This window comes from Protopterus annectens, chromosome 6.part0 (assembly GCF_019279795.1).
Source record: "Protopterus annectens isolate FY-2018-M chromosome 6.part0, PAN1.0, whole genome shotgun sequence".
NCBI classification, from domain to species: domain Eukaryota; kingdom Metazoa; phylum Chordata; order Ceratodontiformes; family Protopteridae; genus Protopterus; species Protopterus annectens.
The window spans coordinates 723,102,835-723,124,280 of record NC_056737.1 but is presented as its reverse complement, the minus strand read 5'-3'; the positions used below and the strand labels follow the sequence as shown (position 1 = coordinate 723,124,280).

The 21,446-nt window shown below is 39.0% G+C and overlaps 1 protein-coding gene across 3 annotated transcripts in view; it reads left to right on the top strand.

The window, feature by feature from the left end:
* WDHD1 (WD repeat and HMG-box DNA binding protein 1) overlaps positions 1-21,202 on the top strand; it is a 2,322,801-nt gene extending 2,301,599 nt beyond the window's left edge. For all 3 annotated transcript variants that reach the window (XM_044074408.1, XM_044074407.1, XM_044074406.1), the window contains exon 26: positions 19,884-21,202. In XM_044074408.1, coding sequence (XP_043930343.1) covers positions 19,884-20,087 — 204 coding nt within the window. In that variant the 3' untranslated portion in view covers positions 20,088-21,202. The remainder of the gene's footprint in view (positions 1-19,883) is intronic.
* Positions 21,203-21,446: the final 244 nt, after the last annotated feature.

Sequence of the window (21,446 nt, the reverse complement as noted above, 5' to 3'; positions counted from 1 at the left end):
ACTGGTACCAGTACTTTAGATCATTATCTATAGCTAAATGAGTTCCTTCAGAAGTAGATGACAAAAGCATACCCTGAGTATACATTATAGGAAATACAATAAAATTCCATTCCCTATACTTAGGGTGCATGAATATAAAGTTACGATAACTAATAATAATATTTAATGGGTAACAAACCATATGTTTAGGTGTAATAGGTGAAGTACAAAATTCCTTTAGTAACCATAACATGGAGTTATTTACAATCATATTTTTATGTGTTAAGGAGATTTTCATGAAGTGTATACTAATTAGCTCCCAATAATCTTTCCATTTTGTGACATATGACTGATCTATTAATAAAGTAATAACTTTTACAATAGAAGAGATAGTATATAAATTAAAGTCTGGAAAAGAAATACCCCTTGAGACCAGCTATTAGTATGTTTCTTTAATGCAATCCTAGGTCTATTAGGTGCCCATAAGAAATTTAACATTATTGTGTTCAGTTTCTTGATAATTATTTTTGTAGGTGGAAGTATTATTGATTGTATTAAGTATAAAATCTTGGGGAATATTATCATTTTAATAATTGTAAGTCTCTCCTCCATAGTAAAAAACATATTATTCCAGGTATTAAAAAGATTTTGTATATTAAGAAAACAGGTAGTATAATTATTATATATAATAGATTTAATATCTTTAGATAGTATTATACCTAAATAAGTTATCTGACCTGAATTGGGTACATATTTAGTAAAATCACTAATGAGAATATTTTTTCGTGTATATATAGGTAGTATTTTAGTTTTTCTTCATTGAATATTAAACCAGAAATACTTTTAAAATTCATCATGTTATCAAATAGAGACTGTATAGAAGAATTAGATCCTGCTGATGTAATTAGAACATCATCTGCAAAAGTTGAATTTTGATGTTGTATTTTCATCTATTTCAAAACCCTCTATGTCAGTACTGTTTCTGATCAAATTAGCCCAAGGCTCCATTACTAAAGTGAATAATAGTGGAGAAAGTGGACATCCTTGTTTTGTACCTTTAAGAATGGGTATTTTTTGTGAAACATATGTTCTTACCTTAATATAAGCCAACGTTCCTTTGTATAAATGTTCAATTAGATTTACAAATGCATCCGAGAAGTTTGTGCACTTCATTAAGGTAAACAGATAGTCCCAACTTACTGAATCAAATGCTGAACTTATATCAAGACTAATAAGTGTTAAATCTTTCTTTTTCCTATTTGCAAAATTTATTAATGTTAAAGTTCTTCTTATATTATCAAAAGTATTTCTATTTACAATGAAGCCTGTCTGATCTATATCTATAATGCCGGGAATGATTGTCTTCAATCTATCAGCAAAGATATTCATAAACATTTTATAATCAACATTAAGTAATGAGATGGGCCGATATGAAGAACATCTAGTTGGATCTTTATTAGGTTTTAAAATTGGCGAAATAAATGTATATTGTCAAGATGGGGGGGGTTATTAACTCAGTTTGGGCCAAAATAAAAACCTTATGTATTAATGAATATGTATTTTTAGAAAGGATTTTATATATCTCTGGTATAATACCATCATTACCCGGTGCTTTGTTTGATTTAAGCTTATTTATTTCTGTAATAACTTCTGTATATGAAATACTCTTGTCCAATAGTTTAATCTGTTGTTTATTAAGCTTTTTATTCATATTTGTGGTTTTAAACTCCTTTATTTTATCTTTAGGTTCCATGTTAATATTATTATGGTTAATTTTGTGAAAGTGATTTCTAAATTCATCTAGTATTTCTGGTATACTAGAAACATTCTTCTTTTTCCTTAGAGAAAAGATTTCTTTGATATGGTTTTGTTTATTCAACCTTTTTGTTTTATTTTTAAGTCTATGTAAGTATTTGGGGCTTATTGAATAAGACAAAAAGTTGTATTTCTCTAAAGTTATTTTAACTTTATGAGTTAAAATTTCTTTGTATTTCTCGTTTAGTTTGTTTATTTCTTCAATAACTTTCTTGTCCATAATATTTTCTTTATTATTATGTTTATAAGAGTCTAATTTACTTTGAATATCTAACAATTCCTTATCCCAAGATTTCCTTTTATTATTATACCATCTGATACTTTGTCCATATAGATATGATTATAAGGCATCCCAAACATAAACAATGGAGACTTCAGGAGTGTTATTTATGTCTAAAAATGTTTTACTTCTGAAAGTATATATTCTTTATAGTCTTTTAGTTGAGTTAAGTATGCTGGTATCCTTTTGATCTGAACATTATGAGTATTTTTATCATGAATTCAAAACAATTGAATTATGATCAGATATAGGACATGAAATGATTTTGGAATTAATTAAATCTGTTACCATCTGGTTAGAAATAAAGACCCTATCTATTTTTGAATAAGTTTTGTATCGGTTAGAAAAAATGTGTATGGTAATGATTTTGAATCTATCTGATTATTAATATCATTCAAATGATAAGAATTAGCAAAATCCTTTAAATGTTTTGCATTAGATGTAATTCTTCTCTTTCCTATAGTGGTAGAATCACTTTCATGTAGTATACAATTAAAGTCACCAGCTAAAATAATATCTCCTATAGAGAATGATATGATCTTATCAAGATGATGTTTCACTGTATTAATACCAATTCCAGGTATCCAATATACATTAATTAAAGTGCAAGTCTTCCCATTAATTTGTATTGTAACCATACAAAACATTCCTTTGTCATCCTGATAAGACTTAATGGTTTTAGGAATGGGCATACTTTTATTCCATAAAATAGCCACTCCTCTTTTATTCTGAGTGTGCTTTCAACTAACCAGTACTGTATATTTGTTTGTGGCTAGTTTATCAATATCTTTTTTCAAGAGATGGGTTTCTTGTAGGAATACTAAGTTGGCCTTATGTAAATTAATGTATCTTATTAGGCTTGCCCTTTTACATGGATTATTCAATCCATTAATGTTTAAAGAAATTCCTTTTAAAGATGTCATTTGGCATTTTTAAAACTTCAGAATCTTATGATCAAAATAACAAATAACAAGATAAGTATTGTTACATCTCCTCCTTTAGGTGTACCTTTAAATATAGCTGTATTTATTGAATCTCTTATGGGATTTCGTATAGGATTCAATTTTGTTTGTAGTGACAATGAATGTACAAAATATATTGTGGATGTCAAAACTATATACAAATAACAATGAACAAGTGAAAATAATGTAAGGATTAAACCTTGCATCCAGCCTGGAGTTATAAACTCCAACTTAGAGTAGTATTTACCACTCAAGTTAACCCCTACCCTAAGCAGCAGTCGTCAGCTACCACCTTATCAATTTAATACTAGTTATATTTAACTGAAGTTAACAGTTTTCAATTCAATTATCTAGCAAGACAAGACTACACATTTGGTAAAACAGCATCATATAAACTAAAATAGACCCTTTTTTTTTTTTTTTTTAAACTGTTCATACTACTATATACATTCATGTAATATAAAACACTTGTATTCAAATAGCATTCAAATAATCTTGATGTTAGAAATCAAGAGGAGAGAAAAATAAGTTCTAACATTCATTTAAATCAAAAACTTTGGCTAATATGATTCAGACATTACATATATTAGGATGCATCTATTTTCTGTCATGTAAATACAGTTAACAGCTTCCAAAAAAAACCTTGAATTGCTTGCATATGAGCATTTACTCAAACTCATTATTGCCAATAGAATAAAATATTGTATTCATAGAAATTGTTATAAATCATACTTCATAGTTAAGCAGATTCTCAGAAACATTTATATACATATCTATATACACACACATACACACACACACACACACACATATATTAATATATATATATATATATATATATATATATATATATATATATATATACATACACATACACGCACATATACACAGATACATATATATATATATATATATATATATATATATATATACACACACATGCATACACACACACACACATACACACACACACACACACACACACACACACACACACACACACACACACACACACACACACACACACACACACACACACACATACACACACACACATACACACACACACACACACACACACACATACATATATATATATATATCTGATCTCACTGAGTTGTATCTTTACTGAGCACCATCTTACATTGCTGTCCCTTCAATAAATCTGTCTGCTTTATACAAAATAATGCACAGCAAACACATTTTAGTAACCAGATTTTACAAACATGCTATACTACTGCTTTAAAATATATCACATGACAATTTCTTCCAGTATAGAGTTATAAAATTATTTATGCTTGTCAATCAGATGAATTAAATGAGTTACAGTAATGTATATGTTTGGGACATAGGTTTTTAACACATATTATTAATCTGCTATTCCTGTATCTGTGATGTGTCAGTGTGATATCTAGGTCAAAGGTGAGACCAGCTGCTTTCAGCTTCTCTGTGAGAATTCTGAGAGTTGAAGCTTTTGAAGTAGCTCATGGACACTGTGCATGAGACAGCCCACATCCCAGATTGTCTCTCTTAACATTTTGGCAGGAAACTTATTAAAAACTAGTGACAAACATTCATTTAGCAGTGTAAATGCATCTAAACATGACAAAACCTTCACAATGCATTCTACAGGTTATTACAGACTCTATGTAAGTGAAATCAAGCCCAAAATTATTAATAAGTAACAAAACTCAACATTTTTGTCCCAACTCAACTCCTATGCGAATCTTATTATTTACTGTGTCTATATGATCAAAAGTATTTCTATATATTAATAAAGAAAAGAAAAAGAGAGTAGAAAGTAAAAGGGTGTAAGGCAAAATTAATAAAAAAAAATGTAAGAGAAAGCTATAAGAAGTATATACAATAGAATATTACTTACTGTTTATATTAATAGAGTTAAAAATAAAACATATTATTTACTATTATTTAGTTCTAATTATTATTAGTTAAAGCATGACAGATTATTTACAAACAAGCATAAGCAGTGTAATCAAGAAAGTATAATTAGGTAGTGTCATTCCTGTATCTGTGATGTGTCAGTGTGATATCTAGGTCAAAGGTGAGACTAGCTGCTTTCAGCTTCTCTGTGAGAATTCTGAGAGTTGAAGCTTTTGAAGTAGCTCATGGACACTGTGCATGAGACAGCCCACATCCCAGATTGTCTCTCTTAACATTTTGGCGGGAAACTTATTAAAAACTAGTGACAAACATTCATTTAGCAGTGTAAATGCATCTAAACATGACAAAACCTTCACAATGCATTCTACAGGTTATTACAGACTCTATGTAAGTGAAATCAAGCCCAAAATTATTAATAAGTAACAAAACTCAACATTTTTGTCCCAACTCAACTCCTATGCAAATCTTATTATTTACTGTGTCTATATGATCAAAAGCATTTCTATATATTAATAAAGAAGAGAAAAGAGAGTAGAAAGTAAAAGGGTGTAAGGCAGAAATAAAAAAAAATGTAAGAGAAAGCTATAAGAAGTATATACAATAGAATATTACTTACTGTTTATATTAATAGAGTTAAAAATAAAACATTATTTACTATTATTTAGTTCTAATTATTATTAGTTAAAGCATGACAGATTATTTACAAACAAGCATAAGCAGTGTAATCAAGAAAGTATAATTAGGAATAGCATTTGAAGAACATATAAACTTTTTACAAGGAATAAATATTACTGACCTTATTTTTCCTCTTCAGAAAGAGAAACAAGTTAAATCACAGCTTGCCATTAAATCTCCAGATATTTTGACTAGTTATGAAGCAAAACATTTCTTTGCACACAGAGAATAACTTTGATTAAATCTTTTTCAAAATATTTGTTGCTTCTTGGAAATGCAGGAACTATATTTAAAAAGATTAATAATAAAATAAAATGATGAGAGGAAAAAAAAAAACATAGTACAAATCATTTGTTTTTTAGTCTCTTCTTCTTCTCTGAAGTCTTCCACAAAGTTTCAGTTGCCAGTCTCTTTAACGAAGGACTAGCCCATTCCATTTCTTCTATTTTTTCCAAAATCTTATTTTTTTTGATAAACAGTAAAGCAGAGTCTAAGTCATCGAAAATTTTAGGACCATCAGGAAGGAAGATTTTAAGCTTGGCAGGAAACAGAAGGTATGTTTTAAACTGTGCTTTTTTAAGCTCCCTTATTAGTGGCAGAAAAACTTTTCTTTTAGCTAATACCATGGAAGAATAGTCATTGTCAAAACGCACGGTTGTTTCATTAATCTTAACAGGAGCTTTAGCCCAAGCAGATTTAAGAACCATCTCTTTATCAAAAGATGATAGAAATCTAACTATAACTGATCTAGGATAGTTTTTGTTAGAGTTAGTATTAGCTATAGATCTATGTGCTCTTTCGATACCAAAAGAGAATGCTTCTGGTAAATCTAAAGTTTTAGGGAGCCATGTTGTTAAAAAAGAAGTAATATTGTTACCTTCAATATTTTCTGGCAGTCCAAAAATCCTAATGTTATTGCGCCTAGATCTATTTTCCAGGTCATCTAGCTTTGTTTGTAAATGTGTATTTTGTTTCAGCAAAAACTCAATGTTGATTTCCTCTTCTTGTATTCTATTTTCCATGTCATTCACAGCTTCTTCTATGCCTGTCATCTGGATCTTCTGTTGTTGCAGGTCCATATGTAACAAGTCTATTTGTTTTGTAGTTTTTTCTATGAAAGTGTCCATTTTAGTATCCATTTTATCCATCTTAGCAGTAAGTTGCTGGACTATAATTATCAGAGACTGAAGTTCTTTCTTGATGCTGGAGTCTTGAGAATTTGTCTTACTGGAACTCATTTCAGACGGATAAACTGACAGGAAAATTTCCAAAGTAATTTCTGACAGGAATATTATTAAGATTTCCTTTCTTTTTTAGATATAGTTCAAGAACTATATAAAACAAACATATTTAGAAAGAAAATTACTTCAAAAATTAATTTTTTAAGTAATTAATTCCTGTCAATGTAATGAAATTGGTGGAGCTGAAGAAATCTGCTGCTATCCTGTGTTCATCCTTGGCCACGCCCCGGTCGGCCGACTCCTGAGATTTTCGTGTTTGAGTTTCAGATCCGAAGTCTTCAAAAAAGCTAAGTACCCCGTTGGGGAAACTTTTTTCTTGCTCCAGACCGATGTCAGAAAAAGTTAATAATTGTATTTCTTGTGGAAAGCAAATACCTCATAAGGATTTCCATTCTTATTGTATTCCTTGCCTAGGCCCTGATCACAACGTTATTGGTTGTTGGTTTTGTGCTAGATTTAACCAACGCACTATTAAGCGTCAGTATGATTATGCTTTCAACTTCTTTGGACGCCGGTTTAATTATCCTGAAATGTCATCGGATAGCCATCCGACTACCATAGTTTACAAAAACCGCAAAGAAAAAGAAAAACAACGGAGGCCCAAAACCGACTAAGTTTCTTCTAAGCCAGTCGCCGGTTCTCAGTGAGGCGCTTTCGCAGCCCCTGACGCCTGCTACTTTAGAGTCGCAGGCCGCTACCGACTCACACGTGAAGTCGGCCATGCCGCTGAATACTCAAGGTATTGGAGCCTTGGACGCTAATCCCTCAGATGGGTCTGGAGCCGCTGAGCAGGCACCGACTTCTGAGGGTGTATTCAGACCTAAACATCTTTACATTAAAACGACTTCAGCATCAAAGGCAAAGACTAAAGCACCTTCTAAAGTAAGGAAACAAACTCAAGAGCCATGTGGACAGGCCTCTATGCCTAAAAAACAGATGTTCAAAATGGCCGAAGACTTGATTACCTTGATCAGGGTTTCTCATCCCCCTCCTGATAAAATGCCTAGGCAAGACGCTGACTATGAATCTTCAGATCAGGTTTCTATTTCTTCTGATTCCTCTTCTGATCAGGAATATTCTCTTCCCCCCTATGAGGATTCTGATGCTGAAGAATCTATTCCTTCAGCATCTCCTCCTGAGGACTACTCTTTTGGGGAAACCTTGCATACCATGAGGAAGCATTTCCACTGGGAGAGCCAAGATTTTTCAGAATCTAAGAAAAGGCTCAGAGACTTCCTTTTACTACCTCAACAGAGGCATGTAGCTATTCCACCTGTGTCAGACATTGTAGATGTGTTTTCAGAGTCTAGTCTGACCCCTGACTCCTTACCTCCAGCTCCTGTTAAGCTGGACAGATACTACAGGGTTCCTGACTCTCACAAATTCCTTTTTAAAAACCCTGCTGCAGACCCAGGAACTATTTCTCAGGGTCCCAAGGGGGTCAAGGCTTCCACTGCAAAATACCCTACCCCCTCTGACCGAGATTCTAGGGCACTAGACAGATGGGGAAAAAAGATTTACACATCTACTACCTTGGCTATATGGGCCTTAGGCCTTAAATTGCCAGTTTCATATGCTCAGATATCAGCAATATATCATGACACTGCTTAAACAGAAAATGTTGACAAATTCTGAATGTGCAGAAAACAAAGAAATGCAGGATTTATTGATGCAGCTGAACAAGTTGGAAAGCATACTTTGCAATGTGGTTTTGATTTTCTAGAGGCCTCCTGCATGGCCTCTGTTACAGGTTCTGTCATTAGGAGGCATGCTTGGTTAAAGGAACAAAATTTGCCTGGTCATGTCAAAGCAAAATTATTAGATGCTCCATTACAGCATGATACCCTGTTTGGTGTTAAGGCAAAAGAGGTGTTAAAGAAAATGGAGGACAAAGCTAAATCTGTGCAAACGGTCAAAGAATTCGTACAGGTACAGCCTCCTAGGTTTAGCAGACACTGGCCTACAAAGAATTGGTCCTTTCCATTGTCAGACCTCAAAGGGGGAATATCCAGATGCCCTAGAGACAGATCCCAGCCACAAGGTTCGTACAGGTCTAAGCAATGGGGTGCTTCTACCTCCAAAAGCGGAGAGGACAAATCACAACCATACAGGAAACAGTCCCAATGACTTCCCCCTGGCTGTACCAAGCACTTATCTACTGGCAGCACCCTTAGCGGGAAAACTAGTACTTTTTTATCGAAATTGGCACATTATTACCCAGGACAAATGGGTTCTAGACACAAGGCTACAAGTTTCACTTCCATACCCTGCCAAGGACAAACGGTTGGCCAGACCTGCCAAAAAATCAATGGGCAGAGGCTCAAAAACAAGTTGCATTTCTCATGCACATGGGGGCTATTCAACAAGTGCCACAGCAAGAGCAGGGACAAGGATTTTACTCAAGACTGTTCTTGGTACCCAGAAAGGACAAAGCATGGAGACCAATTCTGGACCTATCTGTTCTAAACACTTACCTGGATATACCCAAATTCAAGATTTTGACCTTGCAGCAGCTTCTGCCCATGCTGGGCAGCAAGGCTTGGCTTGTGACTTTAGACCTAAAAGAGGCGTAACCTGCATGTCCCAATCAGACAGTCATGCAGAAGATACCTCAGATTCAAGGCTGGCTCAAAGCATTACCAATTCTCTGCACTGCCCTTTGGCTTATCTGCTGCACCCAGGGTCTTCACAAAGTGCCTGGCACCAGTAATTGCTTTCTGCAGACAAATAGGAATACAAATATATCCTGACTTGGACGACTGTCTCATTCAAGCAGAGAACAAGGACATTCTACTACAGCATCTGGCATTTGTGAAGAAACTTTTAACATGCCTAGGGTACACAGTCATTGAAAAGAAACCGAAACTAGTACCCTCACAAGAGATAATATTCCTGGGTGCAAGCTTAAATACAACTGCCCAGATGGCTTATCTCATGCCAGACAAACAAAGGCAACTGACTACCTATTTCAAGTAAATGGCAAAAAAGGCCCAGTTATCTGCAAGAAAAATTATGCAGGCTTTGGGCTTCATGGCATCCTACTAATTCCGTATGCAAGACTGCATATGAGGAAACTTCCAAGTGTCTGGACACAACATTGCCACAGCCTGGAAACAATGATTTCTCTCATTCCCTGCCTGCAACAGGAGTTTCGATGGTGGGCAAAGGCTTGTCACCAAAACAAGGGACAGCCATTCTCAATACCCCCAGCCAGGCAGAACCTTACGACGGATGCATCAGATTATGCTTTGGGGGCCCACATGGCAGGAAGAGGTATTCAGGGCATCTGGTCCGCAAAGCAAATGCATCTACATATCAATCAAAAGGAGATGCTAGCTGTTCAAAATGCCCTGATAGCCTTCAAGGACCTAAGTAATCCGGGACAACTTCTGATAAAGACAGACAACACCACGGTCATGTGGTACATAAACAAGCAGGGGGGCACTCACTCTTACCCCCTTTGCAGACTAGCCATGGCTTTATGGGACAAATCATTGACTTACCAAGTTCATCTGCAGGCACAATTCCTGCCAGGAAAGGAAAATACTCTGGCAGACGAACCAAGCAGAAACCTCATGGATCCACAATTCTTCAGCATGATAACAAAGAAATGGGGACGCCTGGACATAGATGGATTTGCCTCCCCTCACAACAATCAACTAAAAAGATTCTGCACAAGGACTTATCACAGACAAGCATGGAAAGTTGACGCCTTATCTTTCAGCTGGACAAACCTATCAGTATATACCTTTCCTCCACTGCCTCTCCTCCCCAAAGTACTCCTAAAGGTTAGACAGGAGAAACCAAAAATGATTCTGATTGCCCGAGACTGGCCACGCCAGTACTGGTATCCAATCTTAAGGAACAATGCCCAGCCTGGACCTTACCTCAGATACCTCATCTACTGTCCCAACAAAACAATCAGATTCTGCACAGCCAACTCAGGACCCTAAACCTGGCAGCATGGCGGATAATGTAGCCGTACAAAGCACACCTCTCAGTAAAGCTGTGATCAATGTCATTTTAGAAGCCAGAAGGCCTGGTACTAGAAAATCGAAGAGATTTTGTGCTTGGAACCAAGCTCAAGGAACTGATACAGCTGTCCCAAATATTCCTCAGATTTTGCAATACTTAACTGAGATGCTGGACAAAGGCCTATCTTTCTCATCAATTAAAATCCATGCCTCTGCCATTTCGGCTCATTACAATACAGAGCCACCACTCTTTTCTCATCCTATATTAAGGCAGTACCTCAGAGGAGCCAAAAAATTAAGGCCTCCAAGGAGAACACCAACACCTGAATGGGACCTCAGTTATGTCTTGGAAAAACTCACCTTACCTCCTTTTGAGCCAGCTGCTACTGCAGATATAAAGTTTTTATCTTGGAAAACCGCTCTGTTCCTAGCAATAACTTCTGCAAGACGAGTGTCAGAGCTACAGGCTCTCATGGCTGTGGAACCCTTTATCATTTTTTTATCCGGTCAGGGTCTCTCTGAGGACAAACCCTACATTTATGCCTAAGGTAGTATCCAGTGTAGCCCTTAACCAAACGATTCATTTACCAACTTTTTATCCAAATCTGCAGAACAAGGGAGAGAAAATTCTGCATTCTTTGGACGTACACAGGCAACTTCGATTCTACTTGGATAAAACTAAAGTTTTCAGAAAGACAGAACAGTTACTAGTGACATATGCTGCAGGATCACAAGGAAAGGCCATCTCCAAGCAGATTATTTCAAAGTGGATAGGTCACTGCATTCGTTTCTGCTACTCTCAGCATGGCAAATCTGTGCCTAAGGACATTAGGCCACATTCAACCAGAGCTGCAGCCACTTTGCAGCCTTTCTCAGGGGCGTACCAACCAAAGACATTTTAGAGGCTGCTACTTGGAGTTCAGTGCATACCTTTTCAAAACATTACAATCTGCCACTTTACTCTAAATCAAGGGGAGGCTTTGCCACTGCAGTTCTGCAGGGCCTCACAGCCGCCCCTAATGCTATTTAGTTCCATCCTCCATCCATAGCTTTGGGAATATACCCAAATGTAATGACTGCAACAGTGAAACACAAAGAACATAGTACAGTTGTGTCCACTTACCATAAATGTAGATGTTCGAGTGTATTCACTGTTGCAGTCCAGGTTACCCACCCACCATCCCCTTTATTTTTGCTGGAACTTCTTTCCTTCTCTGATCTGTACAACCTGTGGTGTATTTGCTTATAGATGAAGGTAAAGTTTATTTTGATGCATGTATGTGTTACTTACATATATTTAGCATACCCTTTTGGGGGCACCTGACATCTGGGGCAAGAAAAACTGAAGAAAATGGCGTTGGCCGCATCTTTTATACCCCTGATGACCTGACGTCAGGGAAGAGGCGACAGCAACCGACGCAGGACCCAAGACTTTGGAATTCAGGCTGACTGAGGGCACCCTGCCAGCAGGATAACCCTAATGTAATGACTGCAACAGTGAATACACTCGAACATCTACATTTATGGTAAGTGTACACAACTGTACTTTATCTGCCTGCAGGTAGCCCTCAGTCGGCCCGAATACCAGAGACTTAGTATTTCTGCGTCTCATGCTGTCGTTCCAGGACTGACGTCAGGTCGTCAGAGGTGTAAAAACAGGCAGCCGACACCATTACATCAGTCTTTCTTGCCGAGGAGCCCGAAGCAGAAGCAGTTCGCAAGTCCCGGTCAGCTGCTATCCTGAATTTTCATTTATGAATTGAATAATCCTGAAGTCTTCTAAAGCTAAGTACCCCGTTGGGGATCCTTTTTTTTTTTTTTTTTTGCTCTAAGTGATGTCAGAAAAAGTTAACAGTTGTCTTGCCTGTGGAAAGCAAATACCTCATAGAGATTTTCATTCTTACTGCGTCACCTGTTTAGGCCCAGACCATGAAGTACCTCACTGTTTGTTTTGTGCCTTGTTTAATGCCCGAACCATTTGTCGCCGGGCTCTCTTTGTCGCTAAATTATTTCCCTCTCGATCTCCGTATTCTGAAATGGCTTCGGTAAGCCATCCAACTACCAATATTCCGAAAAACATAAGGATAAAGTCAGAGACAGACCGCATAGGTCCAAAGCTGCCGACGCTTCCATTAAGCTAGTCGCCAGTCCGCCGGTACTCACTGAGGCACTTTTGCAGCCCCCGATACCCACTTCAGTGGATTTGCAGGCCTCTATTCAGACCCATTCGGAGTCCAGTATACAGCGAGACTCTTTGACTATGGAACCTGCGGATTTCTCTACCTTGGATGGGTCCGGAGCCACTGTGCAGGCACCGGCTTCCAAGGCAGTTCTCAACTGATGTTCGACTCAAACCGATGACTTTTTTTAACCAAAACTACTGAGTTTCTTAGGCCCAGAGTATGCACTACACCTAGAAAACCAACGACCAAAGTGCATGCACCTGTTCCCATGCCACAAAAACAAATGCTTAGAATGGCAGAAGACCTTATTACGCTGATTAGGGGAAGTCAGCCTTCTCCTGCTAAGAGAAAAAGAGACCAGTCCCCTATAGCTTCTACAAACCAGGAGTCCGATGACTCGGATATTTCTGATTTATGAAGACATGCCCTTATCTGCTTATGAGGATTCAGATGCAGAGGAATCCATTCCCTCTGCCTCCCTTCCAGAGGATTTTTCTTTTGGTGAAACCTTGCATTCCTTGAGAGAGCATTTACACTGGGAATGCCAAGACTATCCTCAGTCCAAAAAGAGACTCGGAGCAATACCCCCTGTCCTGGATGTTGTTGATGTTTTTATGGAGTCCAGTCTTAGTTCTGACACTTTACCTCCTGCCCCTAGGAAGCCAGACAGGTACTACAGAGTACCTGATGCTCACAAATTTATTTTCAAGAATCCTACTGCTGACCCAGAGATCATTTCCCAGGGGCCTAAAGGTATCAAGGCTACTACAGCCAAGAATCCCATCCCTTCGGACAGGGATTCCAGAGCTTTGGACAGATGGGGTAAGAAAGTATATACCTCTGCAACTCGTGCGATTAGGGCATTGAATTGTCAGTTTCACATGCTGAAGTACCAGCAGCATATTATGGAACTTATTAAACAAAAAGTGGCAACCTTTACAGACTGTGCAGAAAATAAAGAATTGCAGGAGCTTATGCACTCTGCAAGCCAAGTCAGTAAGCATACTTTGCAGTGTGGCTTTGACGCCCTAGAAGCATCTTGCCGGGCAGCAGTCACTGGATCTGTACTAAGAAGACATGCTTGGCTCAAGGAGCAGACCTTGCCAGACCATGTCAAATCAAAGTTACTAGACGCTCCTTTGAACAAGGACAGTTTGTTTGGCACCAAAGCACAAGAGGTTCTTAAAGAGATGGAAGAAAAAGCTAAGTCTATGCAGACTGTTAAAGAATTCCTACAAGTGCAACCCCCCCCCCCCTAGATTCAGTAGGCATTGCCCTTCCAACCACTGGTCCTTTCCAGCCCCCTCCAGGCCTACTCAAACCAGACCCAGGGGAAACAGACCACCCAGACTACAATCTCAGGGTATGCAGCGATCTAAGCAATGGAGTTGCCCCCACCCCTAAAGCAGGGAGTGGTAAGCCACCTCCTTACGGAAAAAACTCACAATGACTTCTTTACTCCACTTCCCAGCCCTGCCAATTGCTTGTGCCACTAGGAGGAAAAATTGCCCTTCATGCAAAAAAACTGGATGTCTATCGCACAGGACTGGTGGGTCCTCAACATTGTATCCCAGGGGTACAAATCTTATTTCCATTCAATCCCAACCCCAAGCAGGTTTCCAGACCTTCCTCCAAACCAGTGTGCAGAAGCTCAAAGCCAAGTAGCTCCCTGCTCAATATCAGAGCTATTCAGCTGGTTCCACTAGAACAGAGAGGTCAAGGATTCTACTCCAGACTCTTCCTGGTACACAGGAAAGAGGGCTCTTGGCGCCCAATCCTGGATCTTTCAATTCTCAACACCTTCCTGGTGGTACCAAAATTCAAAATGCTTACCCTGTAGCAGCTTCTTCCTATGCTAACCAAGGATGCTTGGTTAGTCACCCTAGACTTAAAAGAAACGTGTCTGCACATCCCCATAAGGGAGTCATGCAGGAAGTATGTACGTTTCAGGGCAGGATCTATGTATTATCAGTTCTCTGCACTTCCCTTTGGCTTATCTACTCCGCCCAGAGTTTTCACAAAATGCCTGCTCCAGCCATTGCATACGGCAGGCTGAGAAATATCCAAATTTTCCCATACTTGGACGACTGCCTGATTCAGGCGGACAGTCAGGAATTGCTGTTGCAGCATCTGACATTTGTGAAACACCTTCTCACATCCTTGGGGTACACTATCAATGAAAAGAAATCAAAACTGATTCCCAGTCAAAAGATTGTATTCATGGAAGCAAGCTTGGACACAACATCCCAGATGGCATTCATCACTTCAGTCTATCTGACAGCCTACTTCAAACAAATGGCCACCAGAACCCAGCTATCCGCAAGAAAAATACTGCAGGCCCTAGGGTTCATGGCCTCATGTATACTGCTAATTCCGTATGCAAGACTGCATATGAGGAAACTTCAGTGGTACTTAAAAAAAAAAGTCTTTGGTACCAACATTCTCAGGACCTGGAAACCGTCATTCCTATCATACCCTGTCTAAGGACAGAGTTCCTTTGGTGGGCAGAAGCATGCTACCACAACAAGGGACTGCACTTTTCTCAATCCCATGCCACCCAGACCCTAATCACAGAAGCATCAGACTATGCCTGGGGAGCACACATGGACATCAAATGCATTCAGGGCCACTGGAGCCCAATTCAAATTCATCTGCACATAAACCAAAAAGAGATGCTAGCTGCGCAGAACACCCTGACAGCTTTCAGATCCCTACTGTTTCCAGGACAACTGCTAATAAAAACAGACAACACCACAGTTATGTGGTACATCAGCAAGCAGGGGGGAACCCACTCTGCAGGTTAGCCTTGGCCCTCTGGCACACGGCTTTGGACATGCAAGTCCATCTGCAACCTCAATTCCTGCCAGGCAAAAAAAACTCACTGGCAGACGACTTAAGCAGAAATCTCCTAGACCCATACGAGTGGCAATTGGAGCCCAGCACCTTCAACCTTCTGATTCTGAAATGGGGAACCCCAGAAGTGGATCTCTTTGCCTCCCACTACAACCACCAACTTAGCAAATTCTGCACCAGGAATCCTCACAGCAGGGCCTGGAAAGTGAATGGCCCTATCTTTTCAGTGGGTAAATCTCTCAATCTATGTCTTTCCCCTTATGCCCCTTCTCTCAAGAGTATTACTCAAGATAAGACAAGACAGACCAAGGACAGTTGTGATTGCCCCGGACTGGCCACGCCAGCACTGGTACCCACTCCTGCACAGCCTGTCACCGGTGCCACCCTGGCACCTACACCAGAACCCAACCTTGCTCTCTCAGCAGGAGGAACAGATTTTGCATCCACAACTGCAAACCCTAAATCTTGCAGCCTGGCTTACTCCTTGAATTCTTTCCCAGCAACCCTAAGCAAGCAGGTGCTGGACGTCATTCTTGAAGGCAGAAGACCCAGTGCAAGAAAATCCTATGCTGGTAAGTGGAAAAGGTTCTGCTCCTGGATTCTATCTAAAGGAGAGGACATAACTCTGCCCTCCCTGCCTCTAATCTAATAAGGACTTTAACATTTTTTGGGGCTTTACGGTGCTTGTCCGGACTGCTTTTGTGCATTTTACTGGTTTCTGTTTGTTTGCTTTAACAGTATGCCTCTAATCCTGGATTACTTAACAGATCTACTCCACAAAGGCCTGTCCTTCTCCTCCATTAAGATATATGCCTCAGCCATTTCGGTTCATTACAACACTGAGCTACCTCTCTTCTCGCACCCTGTTTTCAAACAGTTCCTGAGAGGGGCAAACAACTTAAGGCCACCAAGAAGAGCACCTACCCTGCTTGGGACCTTTAACTTTGTACTGGAAAAGCTCACGCTTCCCCCCTTTGAACCTTCTGCAGCAGCAAACTTAAAATTCCTCTCTTGGAAAACACCCTTGCATCTGGCCCTCACTTCAGCTAGAAGAGTGTCTGAGCTACAAGTACTTACGGCTCTGGAACCCTTCATTATTTTCCATGCTGACAGGGTTTCTCTCGGGACTAACCCTTCCTTCATGCCTAAAGTGGTGTCCAGTGTGGCTCTTAACCAGTCCATCCAATTGCCAACTTTCTTCCCTAATCCTCATAATAAAGGGGAAAGGATCCTACACTCCTTGGACATGCACAGACAGCTCAGATTCTACCTGGATAGGACTAAGCCCTTCAGAAAATCTGACCAGTTACTAGTCAGGTTTGCAACAGGGGCAGAGAGCAAGGCAATTTTAAAACAATTTCCAAATGGATAGTACACTGCATCCATTTCTGCTACAAACACCATGGGACACCAACCCCTCAGGGGGTCAGAACACATTCCACTAGGGCAACATCTACCTCTACAGCATTTCTCAGGGGAGTCCCTACCAGGGACAATCCTGGAAGCTGCTACCTGGAGTTCAGTATACACATTCACCAAGCATTACCACCTGCCTATCTTTTCCAAATCCAGGACAGGTTTTGCAACAGCAGTCCTGCAAGGCATACTAGCCATCCCTAACTCTTCTTGACTGCCTCTTCAGCTTTGGGAATCCACCCAAGTGTGATGACTGCAGCAGTGAAACATGAAGAACATAGTACAGTTGTGTACACTTACCATAAATGTAGATGTTCAAGTGTATTCACTGTTGCAGTCCTGGTTTCCCTCCCTCCAGCCCCCTGGTTTTTCTCTCTCTCTTCTCTCTATGGCTGTTACTCACACCTTTCAGGGGTATTGGTATTTACTTTTTACTGGTGGTGTTTTCCCCACCATAACGTAGCTCCCTATTTGGGGGGCTCCTGACATTTGGGGCAAGAAAAACTGATGTAACGGTGTCGGCTGCCTGTTTTTGTACCCCCTGACGACCTGATGTCAGTCCTGGAGTGACAGCATCCGATGCAGAAATACTAAGTCTCTGGTATTCGGGCCGACTGAGGGCTACCTGCTGGCAGATAACCCAAGTGTGATGACTGCAACAGTGAATACACTCGAACATCTACATGTATGGTAAGTGTACACAACTGTACTTTTCTTTTAGTAGTGATCAGTTGTGCTCCTTTGTACTGGTTTTACTAGTTTAAGGTAAAAAATGCCAGTTTAACTTGCCCCTTTCTATACAGTCTTTTCTTTCTGCTGTAGATTATTGACCAGGGGCTCTGCATGGAAGTGCTGATAGTCATCCTAGGGTACATTTCCTAGCTGGTACAGTAGCTCTACCCCATGGTTCTTAGCTTTCAGTCAGTATAATGACCAGGTTAGTCTCATGGCCAACGGCAAATACTTTAATTCCAGGTTATTAACTTTGTTGTCTCAGTTGCCAGTTGAGCTGTGTTTCGCAAAGTATAAAGTTGGAAAGGCAGTTGTTGAGGCTACTGGATAAGCTTATGCACAGAAGAAGCATTTGAAACCTAGGTGTGTGTGTTTTTACGTCTCCTGGAATTCGTGGGAATTTTGTTTTGACCAGCAAAGAGGGCTTTGCTGTTAACTTGCTGTATGCCACACTGGGTGTGGAATTCCCTGCAATGTTTGCTGACCTTTATTCCAGGAAGAGTGAAAGATTTTTCAAAATGAGTTGATGCTGCCTTAGGAAAGCTGCTGCTTTCAGCTGAACAAAGGTGACACTGCACCTGCAAATGGGCAGGAAACTTGAGGTATGCTTGAATTTACCTTGTTTGAAAAAGAACTGATTGGGACGGTTCTCCAGAGACTGCCTATAATGTTGCCATGTAGTTTTACTAGAACTAATGAGCAGAACTAGTTGTGTGTTCAACATACTGACTAAAGATTCTGAAGTAAAATTGGCCCAGTTGTGTTTAATTTTGCATAACAAAATGATTCTCATCTGCAAGTTGAAATATTTTTAGTTTGGTTTTCTTTTGGATTAACAAAGGTAAATGGGCAATGATGGTGTTTTTGGTGTGTGTTACTTGAATACATTGGTAAAATACCTGGTTTAACTACACAAAACTGCAACATCGATATATTTCCTGGAGGCATCAGCCTTGTTACAAAATCCACATATTACTAATCTACATTAGCATAAAGAAGGACTTCTAAGAGACTGATTAGTTCTTTCTCATTTACAGCACAGAGATTAGGTCTTCAGGTATCCAAGGTCATGTGTCTGCAGATACTACGGAAGTTTTCTTACATTAAAGCAGGACGTGAACTGTCGGTGCTTCTAAAGCTCACTCAGTCAGAGATACAAATCTATAGACATTCGCCAAACATAAGTTAAGACATTGCCTTCAGGACACAGTGTTTCTTCAGGGCTACTCACTAAGTATGTAGTTGAGGACTCTGACTGCATTTACCAGAATGTTACATCTATAAGAAGTTTGCCCTTCAGTAAAACAACCCTTCCAATCATTCCCCAACTCAGGCACAGGGCATACAGTCAGTCTGTTGATTTTCCCTCCTAGTGCAGAGCAGCTGGCATCTTGCTAACACCAACAAGCTGCCTCTTCTGGAATTCTTTCACTAGCTGTCTGGGATACTTGTGCAGTGTGTCCTGAGGATATCAGGAAATGTGCCAAGAAGAACTGGAGAGGTGGGAGAACATCATCATAGGAGTAGTGGAGGTGGCAGACTGCCTGAAGAAATTCCAAGTGCCAAGAGGTCCTAATGCCTGCACTATATAGTCCTGTTCCTGCAGATGGACACGCTTACAGATCTAATATCCCGGTAATTGTACAGCTTTCATTTTTCTTAAGAAGGTTAATTAATCCTCTAAAAATCACTGAATTTGATTTATGTGTTTTCAGAGTTCAGCAGTTTTATATATTGTACTTGATCCAGGCACAGCTTGTTAAAAAGGTGTTTGTGGTCGTTTAAAAATCCAACTTGAAAATATTTAGGTTTGTATAGATAATATACTTTATTTTATATATTTACTATTCTTTGTTAATTGCATCTTCCAGGTTTGGACAGAGAAGGCTAAAGGAGGCTCCACTAATGCAGTTGCAGGTGATACAAAGAAGCGGAAACACATGGAAGATGAAAATAAAGAAACACCAGAAAACAAGAAAAACAGATCAGATGATACAAGTTCCACAAAAAAGCAGAAACCTTTAGATCATTCTACTAACTTGAAATTATCATCATTTGCATTCAAAAAAGACTGAAAACTAATATGTCGAATATTCTTGTCCTGTGTGACATATGTTGAGTAGGATTACTTGTAAAAAGAAGCAGGATAAAAAAGAAGCTATTTAACTGAAGTTATTTGCACCTTTTTTTAAATTGCGTCAGTTCATGACATTTTCTGCTAGAAATCTACCACCCAGAAGTGGAGTTGAGCAGATTTTTGTCATCGTGTACCCCCTCCACCGGCCTACCAACCATCAGACCCTCAGTCAATTGGCATAGTTGTTCTCCATCACCAGAAAGGCCATCATTTTTGCGTCCATAAAGAGTGGTTAAAATTTTTGTGTGCGATGCTATCCTCTGCATACACCTGGAGGAGCACTAGGGAGGGGACATGCAGTGGGGTGCAGCACTACCACAAAGGACATGTCCTCTCAGGCAGCCCTGCCCCTCCCCCTAAAACACAAGTGGTGGTTTTCCTGCTCTTCTCCTTGTAAATCACACCACCCACTGTTATTTCAAATACATGCATTCCACCACCAACCCACCTCCTGGGGAGGAGAGTGAGCTACACTGCTCGACTCCTCCTCTGCTCTTTGGAATGTTTAAATTAAAAAAAACACATGCAAACATAATAAATAGAAGTAACTAAATACTTGTAAGCAGAAAAATATGTATACATTAAACATTTCTAAAAACAAATGTCATTTTTGATACCTGTAGAACCTTATGTATTTTTTATAAACATTGCTGATTGTCTTGTTTTTAGATACTTGTTTAGCCTTCTAAACTCTGTAGTCTGTTATAGAGCATTTTGTATCATATTTTATAATTGCTGTCCAATAAAAGTTGTGTATAGATTATAACAAAAAAATAATTGTATGTTTTAATGACTAGCAGTACAACTTGATCTGATGTTGCCAGTCTTTTCATTTAAGCCTTGACCGCTGGGTTTGGTTCCAAATATCGGAACCAACTCAGCCATTACTACAGCCCACAAGGACCAAAAACTCTCAAGTTCTACCCAGAATGCTCCTCTCGCAATTACCTCAGATCTCGTTTGCCACTTTCCTGTGACAGATGCATCACCATAGCTCTCAGGCTAAGTGTGTTTTTTCTATATTTGTTTAGTGTAATAAATATTTTATAAGTATTTTTGCTTATTTGTATCCTTTGTAGTTTTTCTTGTAGTCTACCCCTTTCTTTCAAAAGCTTTATGCTCCTATTTCCTTTCTTCTTGTTAAAAATAAATATATATGTATGTACACAAACACACACACACGTGTATATATATATATATATATATATATATATATATATATATATATATATATGATAGTGCTTATTTCCGTTTTTCTTTTTACACCTGGCTGTACTGTTATCTACCATCAGTAGTT